General features: G+C 35.1%; 1 protein-coding gene across 1 annotated transcript in view; it reads right to left on the minus strand.

The window, feature by feature from the left end:
* Window positions 1–12,520, minus strand: part of LOC145258256 (neuronal acetylcholine receptor subunit alpha-10-like) — an 800,162-nt gene that overhangs the window by 407,816 nt on the left and 379,826 nt on the right. The window contains exon 4 of the mRNA XM_080116238.1: window positions 5,129–5,207. Coding sequence (XP_079972364.1) covers window positions 5,129–5,198 — 70 coding nt within the window. The 5' untranslated portion in view covers window positions 5,199–5,207. The remainder of the gene's footprint in view (window positions 1–5,128; window positions 5,208–12,520) is intronic.

A 12,520-nucleotide genomic window follows, 5' to 3' on the forward strand; every position in this document is an offset into this window, starting at 1 on the left:
GCAGAATATATAAGTTAAATCACATAATAATATAATGATTTGTTAATAGTAGAAAAAACAACAAATCCATGCCGATGAACTGTCAACTAAATTCGAAAGTTACATAACATTGAATTGAAAGCCATTTCTGCCTTGAAAATTCTTATCTTGTTAGTTTGGCAAGTTATTTACATAAGTTAATAATTCTATAAAGTTAGTAAGAACATTTAATCATAGTAGCCGCAGAATTCTGCATTTTGTGGTCGCATATTTTTGCTATATATGACGAATGTATGAAATATACTCCACTGCCCTCCCCAAAAAGAAGTAGTCCCTGGGATAAGATTATAACGAATGAGCAGATACTACATTACTCACTAAAAAAAGAAAGTAATGCCTGCGAGTATGATCTTATGGCAACAGAACACTACTCAGCAAAGAATGAAGTAATGCCTGGGAGGAATGTCAAATTACCACAAACAAAAACCCACACTATACTAACAAAAAGAAGGATGTAATACTTGGGAGAATAGTATCATGATGATAAAACAGATACTTTACTACTCCACGCTTATGAATTTAGCTTTGAAAAATATTCCATTAGTCTGAGATAGTATAGTAAAATTGACTTGAGCAATAAAAGACTAGTGATAGTATAGTTTCGGCTTCAGACAGATATTAAATCACAATTATAAATATAATTCATGATAATTCATTTGAATTAATGATTAAATCACAAAACTATATTGTAATAATTACGTGCAACTTTGAACATGCTATTAAATATATAGTAATTTGCTCAAGATATAAACGACTCAAATTGAGAAAATTTGAAATAAAAATAAAAGTCAAATGATTTCCGGGCAACACCTGATATGTAAAACTAGAAAATATAAAAGCTTAGCGTGGTATTATTATGTGATGCCATTTTTAAATACATATTTTAGCACACATGATGAATTGATGTTTCTCGTCTAAACAGATTTTAACGCGTATATCTAGAATTTTTAAAGTTGTATTTCCATTCCGTCGCGAATGTGCTGTTTCATTGTTCGTCAGTTGTGCTTTCATGATTGCCTCTTAGTATTTCAAACAAATCCACCAACCTACGCAAATGCCCGATCAAGAACAAACCACACACACACACATGCATATACACACACATCGCTTTCTCTTTCTAAGCGATAGAAACATAGAGAAAAAGAAGCAGTTTCTCCGGGATGAAGCAAGCCAAATTAATGTCACTACGTTGTGACACGAGCCAGAATTATGGTAGGGAGTTTCCGGTTTCCGATCAATGCAAAACAATAAGTCTCATAAAACTGGCTGTGTGTCTTGGCACGAAACAAAAGCTTGGGATATTATGACAACTTTCACCAACGTGTAAACGTCTATCTCAACATGTCTCCATTTTGAAACATGACTCGCTTGTTGTTGTACAAGGTGGGAAGAAGATAAAATTGCCATTAAAAGAGAAAAGGCTACTAAATTCGAATTAGATGTTTCTATAAGCGATATGAACAGGGCACTTGGAAATTCCACGGTTAAGAGAAAATGAGTTTTAACTTCATAATTTAATGTGACCGGTGTGGTCGTTATTTCTTATATTTATTATCCACAACTCTATAATAAAGAGAAACGAGTACTTTTCCGCATATATATATATATATATATATATATATATATATATATAAATAAATTTTTTAAAAAACTCATTTCGTACTAATTAACTAACCTGTAATTGCTTTTTAAAAATAATCGCGATGTAATAATAAGGCTGAGCAATAATATTTTTTCGTGAAAATAGACTTTCTATTTAAATTTTAATTTTAGTTCTAATTCGTAAAACACAAATGAAAATACGGCGTCTCCAGGATAAAGCCGCCATGTTAGCAGAGTGGTCGGTGTTGCACAGGTAAGTGTATGAAAGAGCATTATAGGCAATATTATACAAAGAAGATGTTACTTGTGTACTCATTTCTAATATAGTATATAAATGTGACGTAATAGATAATGATATAAGCAGAACATCCATTAGGCCATTGCGTGTAGTTTTAAAGGTATATTTTACAACCATATAGTATCTTTTAAAATACTTGCAGTTAATAATGAGAAGAAAATAATATCATTAGCAAATTGGATAAGGGATTAAAGAAAGAATAAAATTGGATACAAATTGAAATGGTCGATACTAGAAAGTGCTAGTAAATACTCTCCAAATAAGTCTGGCTAATGCAACCTTTGTAATCCAGAATTTTATCATATACTAATATCAAAAGAAAACCTGCACTGATGGTTCCCGAAAGGGTGAAGCACTAGTTTCTGTAGATATTTAATAATTATTATAGTAAGTAATTATATATATATATATATATATATATATATATATATATATATATATATATATATATATATATTAGCGTAGGTCGATATTGGAACTGTACAAAATGGCGTTTGAAGAAAGTTGCAAAATATTTTCAACCGTTACCACAAGAAATATTTTTCTTTAAAATTTTGCATTTTGTTGAACATTCAAACTTAAATATCAAATAAATTCGGATTTTTATTACGATATCGGTGTCACTCCGGGAATATATAGCTTAAATAAAATCCGAAACAAAAACAATATATTACATTATAAAAAATAAATATTTTAAAGATTATTATTCCGTATTTTTAGGGATTAAACGAAAATATAAAAAATAAAAAGGAATTAAAACGTATTAATATTTGATTTAATATAAAAATATCTATATATAAGGAAGTTTTATTTGTTGGATAATTATACGAAACCACCGGTTGAAGTTACGACCGCATGCGTGTTTATGTTTACTGTTTAATTTTTTAATAAGCTCTTGAATTATCGCTGCACCTTACTTTCTCTTTAAATATCGCTCGAATTTTTCCTTAAAATATACTTAAATATAAAAAATACAACGTACATAATTATTCTAGATTGTTTCTATCTTAAAAAGATAGTGCTTATTCATTGAAAAACTTTACTGCGTGCGTGTTCATGTTTACATTTTTAATAAACTGTTGAATTATCTCAGCACCTGATTTTCTCTTTAAATATCGCTCAAATTGTTCATTAAACTAGATTTAAATATAAAATATACAGCATATATGCTTATTCTGGTTTGTTTCTGTTTAAAAAAATAGTGTTTATTCATAAAAAAAACTTTACATTTTTCTTTTTAAGGTAAGTACTTCAATTTATTGTATTTATTTCAAATTTTATCAAATTTATTTTTAAGTTTTGGGTACTTATGCACTTATGCTACCGTGCTGAAATACTAACATTATTATTTAGAAAACTATTTTAACATCGAATTTAACTTGAAAATACGATTTTTTAAAATAGCAGAGTAACATAAGTGCATAGGAACCAAATTTTTTAATCAAAGTTCCGGAGGAACTGTCAACCGATGGTGGACCACCGTTTAACGCGAGTGAATATAACCGGTTCCTAGATAATTGAGGCATAAGGAAACGAACATAATCGGAATATTACCCTCAAAGAGACGGGGGAGAAGAATTGGCTATTAAGACGGCTAAAAGGACACTTCTTGATAGCACGGACAGTTGTGGTCGCCTATGCTATGACCGGGCAGCTAGGTTCCTACTGACTCATCGCAACACCTCGGTATAACACCTACATATGTCTCCAGTGATGATGCTCTACGGTCACGTGATAAAGGACCATCTCTAGTGCTCCAGGACCGATATTAATCCATAAAAGCTGGCGATAACTCATTCATTATAGGAAAACAGCGATGGCAAAAAGACACTTACGGAATGAAAGTGAATACAATCTAAAAAGTCACCCACTTCAGGAACAGAAAATCTGGGAAAAAATGCAGGTTAAAAACAAAGTTGGTCCACACCCACACCGATGGGCAAAGACAGGAAGGGTGGTGGAAACCCCTTGTCATTCGATATCTGAGGAGCCACCAGGAATGTTGGATACCATAGACAACGTAACAGGGCCCGAAATACCGACACAATAGTCCCCCACGCGTACAGATCAACACCAGTCCGAAACATGGAAGTGTATGGCACAGCATCCCCTGGGATGATGGAGGTTGAGGAAGATTAACCGGTGCGTCGTAGCAGAAGGGTGACGCGACCACCCAGGAATCTATCCCCACAGGCATGGGGCATGTCGCACGACTACTCCAGAGCCTCAAATCATTGGGCCCCTCGATTTAGCTTTAGAAGCGTAAATGCGGAACTGGTCAGTTTGCCTCCCATTTCCCATTCAACCGAAAGTAATGAATCCAGAAAAGAGCTAAGAAATGTTTCAAAAAGTAGACGAAGACAGTGCTTTTAAGTAGAAAATTATGGTTTGTTATAATTTCAAAACAAGAGAATCCAAATTGTTTAGATACATCGGGTTATCATGTATGCAGAACAGTTGAAAGTGAACACAAAGTAAATGTTTTACTGTCGCATGTGACAGAGACTTACATTATCTATGATTGTTATTGTTGCTATTGCTGGAACAGACGTTTTAAAAAGTAAGTGAATTAATGTGTCATAATTTCTTCAATTACATAATTTTGTTTATGAAAACTTTCATCTGAAATGTATTTTTGTTTACCTTAACATGTGACAACTAAATAGTTTACAAAAATTCAAACATACAAAAATAACTTTAATTCATTATTTTTATATATTGGCTTATTTTATTGTTTCTAAAAAACAATATACTGGCTTCTTCCTTTTTAATCGCCGTGAAGACTGTACGAACATTTTTTTTTCAGATATAAAAAAATATTTCTTTTCGTTAAACCTATGCTCTCTACGCTGTCCTATACTAAGGAGGACATAGTTACTTGACTATTAACTTTTTCCTCACTATAGCATGTTAGGAATGATGTCGAATTAATACGGAGGAAAAATGACAAGCAAGCCTCCTGAGAAGGTATGAAAAATATCTGTCGTCATTCTTCGATAGAGATATAACTGTTGTAAAACCTCTCCCCTTCAGAAAGAGGATGTTATCCTTACGAGGGCACGCCAACAATAGGGCCGGACATTATCTCCAAGAGTCTGATCGTTCAAGTAAGCCGAATAATGGCAAGGCGAACATTGGTTAGCATGGTAACTAGCCAGAAGCAGTGTCGATTAGAAAAGTGTGACTTACCTGATACCAATAAGCTGATAATAACCCAAAATATTGAAACAGAGCATTCTCTCCGCGTAATAGCCATCATTAAACAATCCTGAAACAAACAAAAACACATGAAAATAAATAATCTCAAATATAACTTTCACTGCGTCTAACGGACAGAATTGACAAAATAAAGTGTTAATGTGGTGTCTATGCTTTTTTGTTCTTCTGTTTTGTTTTACGGAGATTTACTAAAAAACGTATAAAAAGATCACATTAACTTTTACAGGGTGGAAGGATAAAATTATCGCCTTAGAAAAGACGACACGATTCCATTTCCGTTTGATGAAAACCGGTTTTCTTTTTTTATTATTTTATAGCAAACCACCTACTAGTTGGCCAGCTGTGTATAAATCCCAAGAGTGATTGGAGCTTTCTATCATTTCTGAAAGTGGCACAAGGTTTAACGAGAAAGATCGGAGATGCGCCGCTGTACAACGCATGCTTTCTACCGATCCAAGTTATGACAGCAGGACCATTTTCAGCATCCCCAAAATACATCGTTTGATTGCTTTGAATAACAGGGGCATGCTCCGACCACAGTTTGATGTAGTTTCAATTGAGGATCACCATGCAACTCCAGATTTTTTTGTTAAATCGGCTTGAAAGTCAACACCAAAGTATGCCTGGATTTGCTGAAGTGTGGTGATTCCCTGATGCAATCAAATAGCCGCTGGCAGTCCATGGGCGTGGCAGCGGGACTCGGCGACGCCCACAAGTCCAAAACGACACATGCTTGGCTTCAAAGGAGTGCTACGAGTACACTTCTCTCCTCCGATCTGAACCTGCTGAATTACTTCGTTTAGTCATACGTCGAGAACATCACCAACATGACCTCCCACATCACTAAAGCAAGCCTGATCGCCGTTATCCGATGAGTATTCACCGAGCTCCCGCTGCCGCTTGTTGAAAAGGCATGCTCCCAGTTCCCGACCCGTATCGAGGCGGTGATTGAGGCTGAAGGCAGCTACATTGAATAGCTATCAGCCCTCTTACATAATCAAGTTATCTGAATTGAGCTTTTCAAAAAAAGTTTTAAAATAAAGCTGTAGTATAGTTTTTCTTTAAGGGAACACTTTTATCGTTCAATCGTGTATGAATTAAAATCTTACAGGAAATCAAATGTTAATATTCAGTTTATATTAGGACGTTCTCTAATAATATTGTAGTGTATGCATTCAGCAAATTTGACATGTTTTCTTTATGAATTAAAGTTGGAAAATCACAGAAAATATTGTAATGTGAGGTTAAGATTCTCGGTTGAGCACCTATAGTTAATAATATTGATTATTAGTCTCAACTTTATTTCGTCGCCCCCACGAGGCAAAGTAAGACACAAACTCGTTTTCTTTTATTAGGTTTATCTAGCACTCACTATGGGGCTCTGGGTGAGACAAAAAATAAAATATGTTCCAGTTAAGCAGAATATATTATTTAATAGATGGCAGAGTAGTTTTGATCTCAACAGAACAGTGAACAATCTATATTAGTATCAGTATTAGTAAAACTATTGTAACAGAGCGTGGACGCGCATGTGACAGCAGCGGCATCAGCTAACATATGCAAATGACCGAGCCGTGGGACAGGTGACGTTACAGCGAAGAAAATAAACAGATAAAAAAAAAGAAAAACGTGGACCCTGAAGGTGAGATGCGGAAATGGAATAATATTTGACCTTGGTGCAAAACAGTATATGGGTAGCGTCACCACAAATATATAATAGCCTGATGTCGATATTTTCAGATTTTTCAGAACCAAGATTTAGCGCCAACATCTAGCTAAAAATTACGAAACATACAAGATTAAGAGTTAATTGCATTATTGCAAAGTAAGATCTCTGCAAGAAGTACGCCATTTGTTTGTGTTAAATATAAAGAAAAATCCAGTATTAAAAAAAAGTATGCTTTAATTATGAAGCTAATCTGATTAGATCATTTTAACATGAATGGACAGTTTTAAAAAAATAAGTCATTTGATACATGCACGTCTTCTATTTTTTCTTAACAAGTAAACCCAGACTAAATATTTAAAATCATATCGTATTTGCGACCCTAATAAGATCTCGATGTGTCTAAACTACACGGTTTTTGGAAGAATGGTGCACCTTCTCCAAGTGATGTAACCTCATGTAACAGCACGAATCTAGATACTCCAATAGACTAGATAAATTATTGTCCTGTAATCCAGTAAGACCAGAAGACTGCCAGAAAGATATACTAAATTATATTTAAATGATCGATTGGGGAGAGTAAAATTGTCCGCAACTTTATTACTAACACAATGTTGAGAAATAAAGTCTAACTGTAATGGAATATAGGAATGTCTATGTATGTCATATAGCGATCAAGTGTTAGCCTCAAGAACGGAAATCCTTTTTTGCGACCTTCGACTGAAATAAAATAGGACAGACAGAAGATAACAGGAAAATGCGATATAAGATACAGAGCTAAGTATAAAGAAAATGTCGATTAACCTTTTTGTCTAACAATTTCTAATCTCCTATCGTCCGTGTGTCATTTTTCTATGATTTTTTCGGATGGCATTTGGCAAAATTTTATGTTCGACTTTCTGAGGAAGAGAGTGTTCAAGTGATTCACTTATAATACATGTACTTACTTTCGGCTCCTCTGGCAAATTGTGTAAAAGTTATTTTGTCCTGAAATTGTAAGAATATGAAATTCTAAATTACACACACACACACACACACACACACGCACACACACATATATATATATATATATATATATATATATATATATATATATATATGACACTACAAAAGGAATCTTATTAATTTAAAACTACATTAAAGCACGCGGGGACTTGCTAGTTCGAAATATTATATTGGTTTTACGTGGAGATCAACTATTAGCAAATAATTCATGAATAAGAAGACACACAGACACACATATATACACACATATATACATATATATATATATATATATATATATATATATATATATATATATATATATATATGTGTGTGTGTGTGTTTTTAGGAAAACTTTAATTAGAGAATTTGGAAATTATTACAAATCAGTAAATTATTAAAAAAAACAATACAAACATTTTATGTAAAACTACAAATCCGATCATATTTATATACACGATTTAAAGAAACCAGACTATGTTATATGAAAAAGAGGGATATGTTATAATCTAATTTATTTTATTATATATTGGGGTTAGGTGAATTCAATTAAATTGAATTAGTTTTACATATTGTTGTTTAAACGACTTCTTTTTCAGGTGATTCAATTGAATTGAAGAACGCACACAGGAAAACAATTATTGTATTGAGACAACATTTGTAGTTACCTTATTTTGCTCCCTGTGACATTTTTATTTGCAGCAAACTAAGAGGCATTCTCTTTTGAGGGCGGTTTGGCGGCACCTATGAAAGCCATAATGACAGAGTAGAAAAATGTTAGAAGAATCATTCCACTAGTGAATTCCAGCAGGAGAGAAGAGGGTGCAAACGTGCATTAGATTGCAGTACTTTGTTTGGAGTTAGAAAATCTGTTTTACATATGTCTGCGATTTTTCGAATTCTCAGTATCATGCGTATTTCCAAGGAAATCAGTCCGCTGATCAAATTGGCACCAGTCTCCCACATCTGGAATAATAGTCATGAAACAATTGTAACATAGTGCTTATGGCACGCGTGTGGGCCATGGTAGGATAGCTAATTAGAGAAATTATTAGCAGCAGCCGTCTTAGCACATATGTAAATTAAGCAAATATGGACGCATTGACGTCACGGGAAGGAGAAAATACAGCACGTGGTCAAGCAAATATTGGAGACTGGGAAGGACGTGTTAAGTCGTGGTCGAGAAAATCCTGGCTACGGCCGCCGCTAGGTGGCGGGGAGAAATACTTTTAAAAAGCATATGTTATATGACAGAGCGTTGTAAAGCGCATGGGTGTGCATTATTGTTGAAAGAACCACGAATAAATGCATTTCATTCGCACTTTAAAAATGCCGAATCGGATTTTTTTTTTGTGCTTTTTCCTTTGCGACGAAGTCCCAAACAGCTTGTTGGTCCGAGTGGTTTAAGTTTAACGGCCACGTTACACAACCACTAATGGAACGAGTCCAACTAATTTATTTGTAATAAAATTGGAGTGCAAGAAAGAGTTGGTGCAAATAAAATATCCATTCAGTTCATTCGATAATCTTAAGAATGGAATCAAAGATCGACAAAACACAAGAAAACAGAAAATGCAGAGTTTGTGGACAAAGAGACGAAATGATAAACCATATAGTAAGCGAATGCAGAAAATTGGTCCAAAATAAATACAAAAACGGGTAAGGCCAAGTGGGGAGAGACGTACACTGGGAATTATGCAAACAACTGCATCTTGAACGCACAGATAAATGGCACAAGCATAAGCCCGAAACAGTACTTGAAAACGAGAATCACAAAATCATATGGGACATGGATATATAGACGGATAAACTCATCCAAGTAAGAAGACCGGATTTCGTAATAATTAACAAGAAAAACGGTCCTGTCAAATCGTAGGTTTTGCTGTCTCAGCTGACACTATGGTGAGTATTAAAGAAAATGAGAAACAGGTCAAATACACAGAGCTTACCAGAGAGCTAAAAGGGATTTGGATGATGAAGAAAATCAAAATACTACCTATAATAGTAGTAGCACTAGGAACAGTTCCAAAAACTTTGAAAAAAGAATGGGAGAAATTGGAATAAGAGAAATGGTTGCAAAGATACAACGAATAACGATAATGAAAACAGCTGAAATATGAAGACGCCTTACAGTAAACCAAGAACACTTAAGCTGCATATCTACACGTTTTCCATCCCTCACCTATCCCCTCCCAATGCCCCATCACCGTTGCCCCCACCAAATAAAGTGTGACACCAAATAGCCGAGAAGGCTCAAGGAGGATAGAAAGACAGTGGAGAGAGCGCTGACAAGACCTCCACTGGACAAGCGCGAAGAGAACTTAGGGAGGCTTATTGCCACTCAAATCCCAGTGGAGAACAATGGCCGCTTCCAGCAAGAAATCAGTGGTGAGAGGCTATTGCGATAACGTAAATTTATTTGCAAATGTTATTGAAGGAGTTGGAGAGTGCTTGAAATTTGGGGAGACTTGTTGTCACTAAGCTTCCAGGGAACATCACAGGTTTTCAATGGGAGATCTTTGATAAGCTGCGTGAAAGCTCTTCGTGTGCCAATGATAATCGATATTTTTGTTGTTGATGTTGTTTGCTTCTAGTTGTTGAATGATTTCTCTTAGTAAATTGCAGAGATTTACTGTCATTTTAAAATTTACTGGTGTATTTACTTGCACGAAAAGGTTGCTGAGTCTGATTTTCGGAAAATACTACTTGGGCATCATGGTAAGAAGAGCGAAAAATTGAAAAGCAAGTACGAGATATGACCACACAATATATCGATTTTTTATAATACAGTATATATATATATATATATACGTATATATATACATATATATATATATATACATACACGAGGGGCGTGCAATAAGTAATGCCCCTGACCCACTTCCCATAGCAGTAAAGCAAGAAAACTTGGCACAGTTATAACTTTTTCTCTACATAGGAACCACCCAGAGTAATGCGTTTCTCCCATCGATTGATGCAGCTCTGGAGACCGTTTTTGTAGAACATCACATGTTGGTCCTCCAACCACGAGTGACTTCAGAAATCAAGGCTGCATCATCTGGGAAACGCTTTCCTTTCAAAAACAACTTCATTGCTAGGAAGACGTGAAAGTCAGAGGGTTCAAGGTCAGGAGAGTAGGGAGGATGGGTGATGATTTCATAATCACAGGCCAGTGCTTCTAATCTGGCGACATGCGAGTTATAGACTGGAGCGTTGTCCTGCAGGAGGAGGGTACCTTTGCTGATCTAACCCCGCCTCTTGATTTTTATAGCTGCCCTTAATTTCCTCAAAAGTGAAGCATAATAGGCTCTTGTAATGGTGGTACCCTTTGCCAGGAAATCTGTCAACACTACTCCGTCCTGGTCCCAGAGGACTGAGCATGACCTTGCCAGCGGAGGGCTGCACCCTTGCCTTCTTTGGAGATGGTGAGTCCAAGTTCTTCCACTGCATTCAATGGGCTTTGGTCTCTGTATCATAGTGATGGACCCAGCTTTCATCCTATGTAATCAGTCTTTTGAAAAACTTTGACTCATCTTCTTGGCACATCTCCAAATTATTCCTCGAGCACTCGACGCGTTCTCGCTTGGAAATCCATCTGGCAGACACCTTATGCAAATACAAATGGTCATGAATGATAGTTTCCACAGACCCTGTACTAATCTTGACATCTTGGGCTATTTTGCGAATAGTAATGCGCCAATCTTCCAAAATGGCAGCCTCAACTTGACGGACAGATGCCTCATCAATGGCAGAAAGAGGCGACCAGGACTGGGAGCTGTTTCCACAGACTTCTGACCATGTTTGAATTCACAATGCCAGCGTTTTACAAGGTCATATGATGGGGCATTATCACCATAAGTTTCTTTCATTTCATCAAAAGTCTCCTGTGGTGTGCTTCCTTTCAAATACAAAAACCGGATCACCGCTCGACATTCAACAGGCTCCATTTCACACCTGACTCAGTTAAAACACCTGTAAAACAGAAAGCACAATGAGTTCAGAGCTGTAATTTGCCACATAACCCGTAGAGATATAAATCATTGCACATGCAAAATCTCAGCTAGATCAGACAACTGGAAATCGGTCAGGGGTATTACTTATTGCACGTCCCTCGTATATATATATGCATATATATATATACATATATGTATATAATTATATATATGCATATATATAATTATATATATATAATTATATATATAATTTTATATATATATAATTATATATATAATTTTATATATATATAATTATATATATAATTATATATATATATATATATTTATATATAAAGAGAGAGAGAGAGAGAGAAAGAGAGAGAGAGACAGGCAGAGAGAGATTGCTGATCGACCAGTTACCATCAATCTCCAACTTTGTTGTATTACCACTTAAATTTCTGAGATTTTTTAACCATGTTACATAGAAATCCGAACCTTCATTTTAGTCCGATTTCACCGGAATACAACACTGTGTGAGCTTTACAACACATAGGATTACACGCGTATGATTTTTGGTTGTTTTAAAATGGTTTACGTCACTTAAATGGAAACCCTGCCTTTAATAATGGTAGAAATGAAGAAGGTAATCATCTTTGCCTTATAGCAAGATACATGCGATATGTTTCCATCAGATCAGTAATTTTATAAGTAATACATGTCTAGAATCTCTTGTCTAAGAGCAGTGATCTCTCCCCCAAACGCTTCTTAAAAAAAAAC

The sequence above is a fragment of the Euprymna scolopes genome, chromosome 33 (genome assembly GCF_053919585.1).
Source record: "Euprymna scolopes isolate OS-2025 chromosome 33, ASM5391958v1, whole genome shotgun sequence".
Lineage (NCBI taxonomy): Eukaryota > Metazoa > Mollusca > Cephalopoda > Sepiida > Sepiolidae > Euprymna > Euprymna scolopes.